At 33.7% G+C, this 13,251-nt stretch overlaps 1 protein-coding gene across 2 annotated transcripts in view; it reads right to left on the bottom strand.

The window, feature by feature from the left end:
* Window positions 1-13,251, bottom strand: part of UNC13C (unc-13 homolog C) — a 164,487-nt gene that overhangs the window by 117,004 nt on the left and 34,232 nt on the right. Inside the window, exons 4-6 of one of the 2 annotated variants that reach the window (XM_035553925.2) lie at window positions 9,234-9,312; window positions 6,882-6,887; window positions 1,789-1,860 (exon numbers count right to left, since the gene is read on the bottom strand). In XM_035553925.2, the coding sequence (XP_035409818.1) occupies window positions 1,789-1,860; window positions 6,882-6,887; window positions 9,234-9,312 (157 nt within the window). The remainder of the gene's footprint in view (window positions 1-1,788; window positions 1,861-6,881; window positions 6,888-9,233; window positions 9,313-13,251) is intronic. The other variant, XM_035553924.2, reaches the window with a different exon arrangement.

The following is a 13,251-nucleotide window of genomic DNA, read 5'->3' as shown; positions in this document are numbered from 1 at the left end:
ATCTTACTGAACTAAATAACACCTGTTTCATTTTTGTTTAAAATAATTTTCTTTTGCAAAATGTAAGTGAAATCAATAATGGAAAACCACAATATTCAAATTTTACAAGCTATAAGAACAGGATTTTTTCAAAAGATTATCCTGGTCAGTTCTTGTATGAATTAAAATTCTCTTCATCGAGGATCACATATGTAATTAGTAAGAGTTATATCTACAAAATCAAAACATGTCTCAGTCATCTGTAAGAACTGAAAGAAAAACAAACAAAACCAAAAACATCTCCACAAGCCTCCTTGCAGAGTCCTCTCATTCTAATTGATGGTGTAATAGGGAAGTGGCTGTTGAAAACAGAGCGGTAAAACATGATGAAAGACAGTTTAAAACTAAAGGTCTCCCCACATAAATATTTTGGAAAACAAGGTTTTCTGGCATAGAAAATTCTTACTGTCATAGATGCAAGTCAACAGAAGACAACTTTTGGAGTAAATCAGCCTTCAGAGTCCAATGTGGGGTGGATTGCAGGATAAGGACAAAATTACATTCAAAAACAAGTCTGGAGAAAACAGCTGGAGTTTAAATAACAATAGAATTATTGTTTTCTCAGACTTCTTAACACTTTTATGCTCCTCCCTAATCCTGTGGTGATGAAAATGTAACAGGTTGTGCAAAGACAGTTTTCTTTTTCTTTGTTTTACACCTGCTGCTTCATTGGGTTACTGCTAGCTTCTGTGTTAGGAGAAACAGTGAATAATTTTTCCATATACATTTTCACCACATCATTCACCATGTAGAACAGACCTTATTTGTTTATGTCTTTCTTGCATTGGAGTGATTTTATGCCTTTTATTATCTTTCTTTTTTTATTTTTCTTTTTTTGTGATTCTTAACATTGTTCAAATTTTTTGAGCTAGTCTGCCTCAAGGCTGAGTATTTGATGGGTTAATGCAGTAGCATAATGAATGCCAGTGTTTTCCTGTATATTTCTATAAATTCTTGATATTCCATTTGTCATTTTGACTTGCCTTTGGCACTAAGCTATCTTTTCAGAGAAGTCTCCATAACCACAAGAAGATCTATTTTTCTAGTGGTATTAATGATATTAATAGACAGCCAGCTAATGACATTTTTTCCCTCATGCATTAATTTTTGTCTAGAGATGCAACATTTATCTACCATTTTATAGCCTGGACATTTAAAATTGTGAATTTCCATGCAATCCTTTGCAGTTAGCTTTAGTTTTAAGGATCAAAATTTGATTCATGTGGAGTTCTGAACAGCAGTTGGAGAGGGAAAAAATTCAAATAGCACAGCACCTGGCTGCACTTGCAGAAGATAATGACAAACCAGTCTTGTCACTGTGGATCAGGCAGCAAATTCTGCTTAATAGAATGGAATAGTTCAGATGGAAGGGACCTTCAAAGATCATCTAGTTCAACTGCCAAACACACTGCAGGGCTAACTAAAAGAGCATGTTATTTGAGGGCATTATCCAAGTACCTCTTGAACGCTGACTGACGGGCATGGGGTATCAACCACCTTGCTAGGAAGCTTTTTGCAGTGTTTGGCCATCCTCATGGTAAAGAAATTTTTCCTGATATCCAGTCTGAACCTCCCTTAGTGCAGCTTCGTACCATTAAAGTCCCTGGAAGTTCACGCACAGTGAAAGAAATGCTTATGCACTCAGTTTTAACCCTTTTGGATTGTCTAATGAAGAAAATTTCTAAAACACTTTAAACAAAGATTTCTCCATTATTTAAATGAATTAAACCTTCAGTTGAAAACACTTACCATTTCTTCATTGTTTATGGAGGTCCGGATGAGCATGGCCATGGAAATACCAGATTTTCGAGCTGCAAGTGTCTGTTTAAAGCAAATGAAAAACTGTTAAAAATTACAGTACTAATTCAAATTGTTGAATCTGATGTAAGGTAAGATGTACTATATTATGCTAATCTAATTGGATTAAAGCATAACAGCAGGAGTTACAAAAACTTTCAGTTAATGTTTTCAGCACACAACTTTTAAGTTTTCAGCACATAATGGAAGCAAGCTTTCCATCATCACTACCATTTCTATCAGCAGTGTCTAGCTGAGCTGCCATTTCTAATATAAAATCCGTTAATCAGGGTTTGTGACTCAGTTTTTTAAATCACAGGCTGTCACTGGTTTTCCGCTTTGCCAACCAAATTAACATGGTAAAAGGATAGGCATCCTGCCCTAATTTGGAAGCTCGCTGTGCCTGCAGCAACATGGGAGATCATTTTGCAGCAGTCTTACAGTTCAAGTTGTCGGTCCTGATAATTTTTTTAATTCACTGAGCATTTTTTTGAAGTGTGCAAATATGTATAAAATGCTACTTGCCTTAAATGAAAAAGTCTTTAGGAAACCTAAAAGTTTTTCTTCAAAGACACTTAATATTCATTCAATAGTAAAGAAATACATTGGTTCTTGGAGGAAGACAAAAGGCTCAGTCTCTGCTCTTTTGCCCACAAGATGTGATCAGTATATGAACATCTCCCAGTTCATGTATGTTACAAGGCCTATGTCTTTGGTTGTCACATTTGCTGTAGTACAGTACATACAAAAGGACTCAAAATAAAGTAGTTTTTAATGTACAAGAAACAAGGAAATTATCTCTTCCTATCTGCCAAATTAGTGTAATTCAAATGGGTCCCTGAGAATTAATTAGAGGGTATAACGATTAAAAGGTAAAAGACTCTAGGAAAACAAGTTCTATGTGCTTCCCAAATAATATCTCAAATCTGAATATCACTTTTGCTATCAGTAATCCTTTTTGTCTGACAGAAACAAGTTAAAATTTATTCCACTTTACCAAATATTAACCATAAAAATAATAAGCAAATATTCCTATAATTTACCTGCAAAATTGGGCCCGCAAATCCTTCCCCCCTCTCTAAGTCATTCCAAGTCTGTCCATATACCTGTACTTTATCTGTTATTCCCTAATCCAGCTTCTTTGTCATACATTGCTGTCCTCACAGTCTAGCAGTGTAAGGTTGATCAGTTATGCCACCACCACCCACTGACCATTAAATCTGTTGTTGCCTTTGTTGTGAGGATATAGATTTTCACCTTGCTGTGAAACTGGGTCTCTGTAGTCCACCATTACACAGCTATTACAGCAAAAGTTTCAATGACATTTTACGTATTACAATCTCATTTTTGGTAAATACATGTTGGGTCAGAATCAATTTGGGCTCATATCAGCAGAGGAGCTGAGTCATTAGTCTTTGGATGGAATGACAATTCCAATTTCTTCCCACTTAATAATCATGAACAATGACATAATTTAAATAGATTTTTGTATTTAGAGATATTAAGGTTGTTCATTTTACTTTTAATTTTTTACTTTCTCCTGAGAGCACACCAATTCAATTTTCAGTAAGTTTCCCGTAATAATTATTAAACTTGCAGACAAACATAAAATTATTAAATTATTATTAATCTTGTGAAACCAATTACAGGGTAAAAAATCATCCTTGGAACAGAATGATTTGATTTGATTTGTCATTGTCCATTACAGTTAATGTGGGATGCAAAGAACCCCCTTTCTTCTTTTAAACTCTCAACAATTTTCCAAGCCTATGACATTAAATTGCTATCAGTCTTCCTGATTATTTCCTGATTCACATTATTAGGGTTGAAAGATTTCTGTTTGCTTCTCTGTAACCATGTCTTGCTTTTATTTCTGTAAATATGGCAAATCCCATTGGTTTATGCCAGTGAGTGGCAAAGTAAAAGGGAAGAGAACCCAGAGTTTGTTTTTTCAAACTTTCTGTGACAAAACCATATTCTACTGGAACCACATATCAAAGTGATAAATGGTAAGCAAATTAAGAACATCAAGAGGAAAAGTAAATTTTCATAATCAGTAGAACTATAGGTTAAAAATATTCATATTAAATACACTTATCTTCTGATCCCTCTTGAAGCATATGTTTCTTCTCAAAGTCTTGGAAGGTAGCCATTTACATTTATTTGTCTGCAGTATATTACTTTTATAGTTTTGACTTCTAATCTTCATGTCTATTATACTTAGAAAGTGGTTTGATCCTTTTAATTCTAAAAAAACACAGCCCAAGACATTCCAAGCTATAGTGCAATGTGGGCTATTTATCAGGACAGGAGTACAAGGAGCTTAAGAACATTAACCTTGATTGTAGGGTAGTGAATGATACCATGTTCTGTCCTCCAGCAATCTATCAGTCAATGCACAGGAGTCTGCAGGAGAACTACAGTTACACTCTACTGGTATAAGTCAATGAACAGATACTATTTCTGGTGAGAAAAAGCAAAGTAGGGAAACAATTTTGACTTTGCCATGTGTCCTTGAGACACAAGTCTCCAAGGGTTATGCCTGGAATCACATAGTTTGCCATTTTGCTCTTTAATCAGAAATGTGTCTAAAATCACAGTACAGTGTCCTATATGCAATAACAAAGACTAATAGGAAACAGATAATTAGGCTGTTCTTCATAAACTGTTTATCATTTTGGGACATAACAGAAGAAAATGATATCTAGAGGGATTTGTGAGAAACCAATGAAGTTAACAGCCATTATGGATTAAATTTACTGGACTGTTTCCATTTATATATTACTGTCAGAATAAACTACATCTTCAAGAGAAAGCACATAAATAAAATGTTTCTGTTCTGAAATACTGATTTTTTTTTTCTGAAACCAATTTTTAATTCCTGGAACACATCATAAGCATGAAAATAACAGAATGTAATTATATTATTATGATTGCCATCCAGTAGAATTAAAAAGAAAAGAAAAAACACCAAGAAACCCACAGATTTACAACTATTTTTATTATTCATATATTAAATTGATATTACAGATATTAAAATATTTAATTCATTTTGACTATTAAAATTAATTAGTTAAGAAAATGTTCTGCAAATACCAGATTTATTGTAAATAGTTCAGATATTTAACTTTTATCTAAGAAGCATTCTGGAAATATACAAACCGCAAGAATTTTGCGGTTGCAATTTACATGAGTGCCTTCAATCTTAAAAGAGTATAAACTACTTTAATTGAATTTTAGCCTCTGCTTCTGCTTTAGCTTCTGCTGTGGAGACATTTACATAAATAAAAGTATCAGTGGATTATAATTTTAGCTGACATGGGCATTTTCTTCTGGTGTGTTCAACAGCAACAAAGATTCACAAATTCTTGTGCTGTTATGATCAAATGATAGAGCCAAGTAAAAATGCATTCATGAATAATCAGAAAAAGATATTTGCCTGATTACAGTGATTAAACTCTATAAAGTCACCTTTAAATCAAAAGAAACCAGGAATTTTCTAGTTTTTAAAACATTTGAAATGACATTAGAAGCAAAGATTAAAGCATAATGAGATGGAAGAATAGAGTTAGCTACCTTTGTCTATGACTGGAGAGATCACACCTCTATATGGCAATCATGAGTTACATGAACTAACTTCCACTATAATTATTACTATTCCTCTCTCTGGTTGAACTGAGAGATTTTTTTATTTTTTATTTTTTAAAATAGAAGTCAGTGATTACATTAGCACATGCACTCTTTATTTATTTTATTTATTTATTTATTTTCCTTGGCTCACTATTTTCCCCTTGGCTCACTATTAAATGCAGGTAAGTTTTATCTCTCTGTGTTGTTATTCAAACCTACCTGAATGATCACTTTCATCATCTTTCCATCCTATAACATATATTTTACTAGAACTCTAACAATGACCCATAGTGAAACTTGTGAATTCAATAAAGAGAACTGTTGCTGTAGATGGATTTTGACTGCCTTATCCTCTTCTAATGACTCAATCCAATAACACACAGGGAAAGTAGAGTTTAATATATTAGGAGAGGGAAAACTGGTAAGGCTGCTAATGTTATCATTTAAAAAAATATTTTTGCACTACTCTGGGGCACAAAAGGACATCACAGGATACATAACATGACAATATTAAGGAAATGTCACAATATTATCTTGTTAATATTTAAGGAATACACAAATATCTAGGCAAGCAGTTACAGTTCTGTAAAATATTAGCCAGCAATATCAAGACACTGGGTAGTCTTAAGACTTAGTGGGAGTCACTGCCCACTAAACAATATCTCATTTGGAATACTTATACTTTACTTGTAAAGTAAAATGTTAGGTCTTAATATTTCCTAGTGTTCATTTTAAATGAAAATTGGATTTTCCAAAATATGAAGTTATGGACAAAAGGGAGTCAAAGATATCATCTTAAGAAATTGTATATTATTTTGATAAAACTGAGGTAACACGCTGAAAACATGCAAACTAATGCAGAGAAATGGAAGTACAAAGGGATTGGGAATAAAAAGAGGGACCCTTTACAGACATCAAAGTCAATGGAAAGAGAATATTTCCATGTGTCGTTGATTAGTTATCAGGTAAGATTACACCATAGTACCTAGGAGTCTTCATTTGCTTTGGGAAATCTATCTTTTGCAACAGAGATCAAATAATTTAAGCTGGTTGAAATGCTTATTCAAAGTAGGGAACAATTCCAACCTCTCATTATCTAGGTATCTTCTAAGGTTGTTCAGTTCCATATGGGAAGCATCATGATTGAGTCCTAAACAATCTTTTTACATCATTAGAAAGAAGAATATTTGGAATACACAGATAAGTTTTTTACATTTTTTTTTCCCTAATGATTTTGGCATATATGATATGGAGGACAAGACATTTACAGAATCCATAACTTAATTTAGGATTAAATTTTTGGTCATAAAATAGTTTTTCTGTTTTGCAATGGTCAGCATAATTTGGGACATTCATGAAATATCCGAGGCTTATAATAAACATTTTAGAACACAAATCAATAGAAAAACACTTACCATAGCCTGAAAAATCCAGCCGCAATATGAAAGAGATTAGAGAATGTTAATAATTTGTCAGATTTATCAAAAAGATATCAAATAGTATCTATTTCATTGTCAAAAGAAACTAGCAATCATTTCAAGTAGTATTATTTCTGTTTCTGAAACAGCCATATAAATAAACATAAAAAACATCATTTTCAGTTTATTGGTTCCTAGAAGGACTTGAGAATTAAATTTCTGATTTAAATGAGGTATTTCGGAATCAATCTAATAAAAGCTCAGAGCTCAAAGGAGATTGCTTAGAATGCACAAACCTTCAAATACAAATAATATTTCAAAGATGATGGGGACCTACACCATAAGACTGAAATAAATTCCTCTTAACTTGGTAAAATTGTTTTAGATTTACAGCTGCAGAACTGAGATGTAATATGTTACTATTTAGAAAAGCATACAGTTAAAGAGTTATTGTTAAGAGTCAAGCTATATGTTCATAATGATTAAATTCCAGAATAAATTTCAATTTTAAAACTTTAATTTCTACTTGTTAAAGCTAGAATTATTTCAGGAGGAATTATCCCTAAATGACTGGATACAAATGCGGTAATCATTACCTTTGACATATTTGAATAATAAAATGCAAATTTTATTCCATCCTTTCAGAAAGTGAATGTTCTTTTTTGTTTCATTTTGATAATTTATCACATTTTTTAAAGAAAGGGCTTGTTAGGATTCTGATGGTTTTAGCTTATACTAAGAAACATCTATCTGTAAACAATTCCAACAATTAAGAATAAAGCAAAGTTCTATTTATTATGTGTAAACGAATAACAATGTGGCTGTAAATTATACTTGTGTAATACAATTTACCATAGATTGGCTGCTGTCAAAAAGATTGCTTTAGTGACTGCAGGATCTACTACTCTGTAAATTGCGACTTTCCGTTTATTTCAGAAGGAATTCTAATCTAAAACTGCTGCTATGTTTTCTTGTTGTGATGCATTTATAGTGTCATATATATCATGGCATAGTAACTGAGCAAAGTGGCCAAGAAGACACTAAATGGTAACTTGGTAAAGACTGATCTTTTGAAGACAACTATATTAATTTACTTTGGCTGACTCCCCTTGACTCACTCTACAGTGAGAAACTGGTTTGGGGGCTCACTACCACCAGAGACTAAATAAGTATTTTATTGAATTATGACTTCTGCACTTAAATTTTAATATTTATTTTTTTATTTTTTTTATTTTTTTATTTTTTTATTTGTATTTTTTTTGAAGAGCAGAGAGATTCTACTTAATCTCATTTACACTGAAAGTCAGAATAAATCTCAAAGGAACTTCCATTCCTTTCAAATTCTGAAATTTATTTCCCCAAATTATTATTACCCATGACTGCTAAAATAACATATCACACTTCGTAGTGAAAATATATGTAAATCTTTGAAACATGCATATTGAAGTCAATGTTATTTTCTTAAAAACATTTTTTCCTCTTCCAGTATCATAATAAATCAAACCAGCCAGTATCCCAAGCACTCAAGAGCAGCTGTTTTCATAAACTAGTTCAACATGCACATTATCTGATTCCACAAATAATTTCTAAATAATCAGTGAGATATTCAGATTTAGCTGGTGTATTATAACTGTATCATTGGCTTTTACTGGTCACAAACCATTCAACTGAGATACTTTTTTCCTTCCATAAAATAATTAATTGTAGACAAATTATCATTCACATGCACAATTACTCGGGCCTGGTGAGGCCGCACCTTGAGTACAGTGTTCAGTTTTGGGCCCCTCACTACAAGAAGGACATCGAGGTGCTTGAGCGAGTCCAGAGAAGGGCAATGAAGCTGGTGAGGGGTCTGGAGAACAAGTCTTACAAGGAGCGGCTGAGGGAGCTGGGATTGTTCAGCCTTGAGAAGACGAGGCTCAGGGGCGACCTTATCGCGCTCTACAGGTACCTTAAAGGAGGCTGTAGCGAGGTGGGGGTTGGTCTATTCTCCCACATGCCTGGTGACAGGATGAGTGGGAATGGGCTAAAGTTGTGCCAGGGGAGGTTTAGGTTGGATGTTAGGAAGAACTTCTTTACTGAAAGGGTTGTTAGGCATTGGAATGGGCTGCCCAGGGAAGTGGTTGAGTCACCATCCCTGGAGGTCTTTAAAAGATGTTTAGAGGTAGAGCTTAGTGATATGGTTTAGTGGAGGACTTGTTAGTGTTAGGTCAGAGGTTGGACTAGATGATCTTGGAGGTCTCTTCCAACCTAGATGATTCTGTGATTCTGTAATTAAAACTAATTAAAAGAAAGATTCAAACAACTGACAAATGAATCAACACTTTCATGCTGTCAGAAGCAACTTACCACATCTCGAACAATTGGAAAAGATTTCTTTCTGCGCAGGTTTGGCATGCTATCAATTCCATATAGCCCACAGCCAGCTCTGTAGGAGATGAAAAGGTAAAGAAAATAAAAATCTGTGGCTTACAAGCTTGCACTATTTAGAACTGCTTACAATATGTGTGTGTACAGTTAACATAAAAATTAGCAATCATCAGCTAAAGAATGTAAGCTTTCTAATTACTATGAAAAATTAATGAGAGAGTTCTTGGTTTGTCTGTATGTTTTCTCCTGGCATTCTCTCAAAGCAGAGAAAAGTAGCTGAAACATTGCTTAATACCTCCTAACACTTTTTTTTTTTTTTTTTTTTTTATCGTGGATTTGAAAGGTGTAACAGTAGCTTTCCATCCAGAAGACTTGTAAATTTGTAGTTGAGATATACAGCAACATTTTACAGGATATGTTGTTGTTTTATGTTTGGCATAAGAGTTAAAATTCGAACTAGACACATAATCAGATCTTATTATATCATTTTTCAAGATCCAACATTTTCCCTGCCAAAATCCTTTGGTTTGGTACTGTTTCAAATACCTTTTCAGGTGTTCTTTTATTTATCTGTTTCTCAACTCATAAATCAAGAAGTTTTGCAGCAAATATCTTCACATCTTCAAGTCCTCATTCTATTTATATACATCACAGTTATTGAGTGAAAGGAGATATAACTGAAATTAGCGATAGAATTTTCACTTCCTTCAGAAAGGTCAGTACTTCATCTTAAATCTCTTCTCCTGCCTTGAGGATTAAAACCCTCCCAATAGTAAAGTTGACAAATTCTTTATTTATTCAACTCAAGACTATGGCCAATGATTCCTGTTGGATATAATAGATGTTACAGTCCCACAGCTGCAGCTAAATAGAGTAGGAATTATGAATCAGAGATATCGGCTGCCAGAATTTAGAGCCTGGCATATTGATACAAACTGAAATCAATGTTGGATTAGGATGCTAATATGGCAGACTGTAAACTGTTCAGGGACAGAAATATCTCCTACTCTGCTACTATAACCTTCAAACTGCATCAGCACAAGCTGACAGAACTCCTAAATTGGAAATCCAAATGATTTTAGTGGAGAAAAATACATTAACAGATGTTAGAAAGAAGAACACTAACTGTGGTTTGAGTAATCTCTGAATACAAACTGTTGGCAGACTAGGAGAGTATTCTATGGAAATATCAGCTTATGCTGTTTGCTTTCTTCTAAAAATTTCCAGCTTATCTGCTTTTGACCACTGTCAGGAAGATCAGGATACTGGGCTAGATGGACCTTTGGTCAGATGCTGTATTGTTGTTTGTATGGTGTATTTGTTTGTTTGTTTTTAAGACACAATATACAATAGCTTTTCTCTCTCACATAGAATAAAATGGGGTTCTATTTGGTCCCAGTACTATTCCACAGGATTCTGGAAGAAACTGGCACAGCAACAGACTAGCAATATTTATTGATGTGCTTTACTTTCAACAGACAAAATGAAGCAGATTTGCTCTCTTGCAGTTTGCTTAGTAGGAGACTTGAAAAGTTCAGCTTCCGTAAATATTAACTGAACTGAACTGAAAGATTAGAGGAAAGACACTGAGAAGAAAAGTAAGATGACATCATTTAATATAAACTTTTGGGGATATTTGCTCACCTTCTGTTCAATATTTCCAAAAATTTGAAGTTCTAATCAAACTTCATCTTTATTTTGGGTTTCCTCTGCACCACCCATTCCATGTACTATCACTTTGACAATACAGCCTTACGACAGAACTTCTGGGAAAGGAGAAAGCTGGCAGGATCAACGAATATCTAAAATCTGATATAAGAGAGAATTGGGACTGTGGTGCCCAGAAAGACTCCACTCAGTTCACATGCTGGTCATCCTGCTATTAACTCTTCTGTGTTTGGAGGTTCCTAGAACATGTATATGTTCTATGACATGTTATTATGGACAGATCCGTATTCTGATCTACAGAGAAATGTGGGTGCCTTCTAAGAAATGTTATGCACAAGCACAGTTACACTGTAAAACAGTGATGAAATGAACAGAACAAATCTACCAGATCCATCAAATCTACATAGTGAACAGCTCTCCAAATAGAAAAAAAATGCAAAAGGAGTTAAGAAGATATCCTTAATATTAAAGGGATTTTGTTGTTGTCTTTTTTTTTTTTTTTTTTTTTTTTTTTTTTTTTAGCAAAGGACAAAGCTGGAATCAAAAATAAACCTATAAAACACAAAGTGTAAACAAATATTTGGGGCAAAACCAATAGGTATCATGACATGGATAAAATCTGTGCTTTGGATGTGAGAGATCAATTAGCATCAAGGGAATTGTTAACTGTCAAAACTAATACCAGAAAGTAATGAGTCAGAAAATACGGCTGCACTCTCCAGTCCCAGAGATTGTATTAGTCTGATGAAGCACTCATCATAGCTGCCAAATACTAAAGCTCAAAAGTTAGATGTTACACGTTTGGCTCTGTTGACACACAGATAAATTCCACAGAGGAAACTAATTCCTTTTCTCCTATCGTGTAATAACCAAAGACTCTCTGAACATTGTTTCTCATGTGAATTTTTAAAGACTGAACCTTTTTAAAAGACTGGCATATAACGTTCATGATCATGTATACATTCACTTAATCCTTTTAGTCCAAAATACATGGAAGGTCCTCAATAAAGATTTCCTAATATTTACATTAATATACGCAAGATTTGATCCCCCCAAATCTATGGGCTTAACTCAAAAATCTATGGAGTCAAGAATCTTTCTCCACAAATTCAAATAGGACTGAGATTAAACTCTAAAAGCTCCATATATAGCTCTCCCAACACCATCAACCAGTTAGAATTCAAAGATCTTTCCTCTATGAGTATCAATAACTTAGTAATCTATTTCACATGGTGCCAAACTTAGATGATGAAAATACTTCTTTCAAATAAATTCTATTAAAGTGTCTCCATAAATTATATCCCTCTTCCCATTAGTTTAAAACAAACAAACAAGTTTCACAATCACATCACAAAGCAACTAGTTTCACATAGCTGGTAAGAGAGTAAATTATATTTCCTAGCACAAGAACTTTTGGTCTTCTAAAGCATTTCTGTTCTTCAGGGAAATCTTACTTGACAATGAATTTTCAACTTTTATTTTGCAAAGAAAATAATAGATATAGTTTACACTTATAACATGGTTCCGAATTAAAGATGAACTGATGCTTCCATCCTTAAGTTGTATATTGTTACAAACAAACTGACCAACTAGCAGAGACTTGGTAATGGATTAAATTGCTTGATCCTAAGCATGCCAAGCAAGCTCAAACCCTTTACATTACACTTATGAGGTGTTCTGTGGGTAATACTCTGATTAGAGATGAGAATTTCCTATTATAGAGGCTAATTGATGTTTTTTCTAGGGATATGAGCTGCTATTAAGGTACTAGTGCACAATGTTTATATACGATCCAGAAAGTAATAATCACATTTAACTAAATGACAATTTAATTTATTGCATGATCACCTATTGGTTCACAGACAAACTCATATTCTGCAAAAGCTGAAGATAATTTTGGAACTTTAGAAGAGAGTTTGCACTTTCATTTTGATCCATATTGATTAAAACACAGATAAGTGCCACAAGGCACAAGACAACAGAAAGCTAGAGTTTTAGAGTTTTCTAGAGTTCTACCAAGTCAAGACTTGCCTACTATAGAATTATTATTATTATTAAAATTTATTTTTAACTAAACTGGGAGCTGGGGAATTCCTAGGTTCAAAATGTCGCCCAAGAGATGGGAGAATAAAGAGCATGAATTCATTGCCAGTATTCTCCAGCAAGGGAGAATCCAGTTCTCGTAGGGTTTTCTAAAGAGAATCGGAACTGTCTTATACTTACATTTGGTGTCACACAACATTTTAAGATAATTCAGATCATGCCTGTCTATACTTAAGTTATGAAGAAAAATTCTCCCCAGAGATAACCGGATACTTGAGCTGTCAAT

The sequence above is a fragment of the Cygnus atratus genome, chromosome 11, assembly GCF_013377495.2.
Source record: "Cygnus atratus isolate AKBS03 ecotype Queensland, Australia chromosome 11, CAtr_DNAZoo_HiC_assembly, whole genome shotgun sequence".
Lineage (NCBI taxonomy): Eukaryota > Metazoa > Chordata > Aves > Anseriformes > Anatidae > Cygnus > Cygnus atratus.
This window is presented reverse-complemented; position numbering and strand designations above follow the sequence as displayed.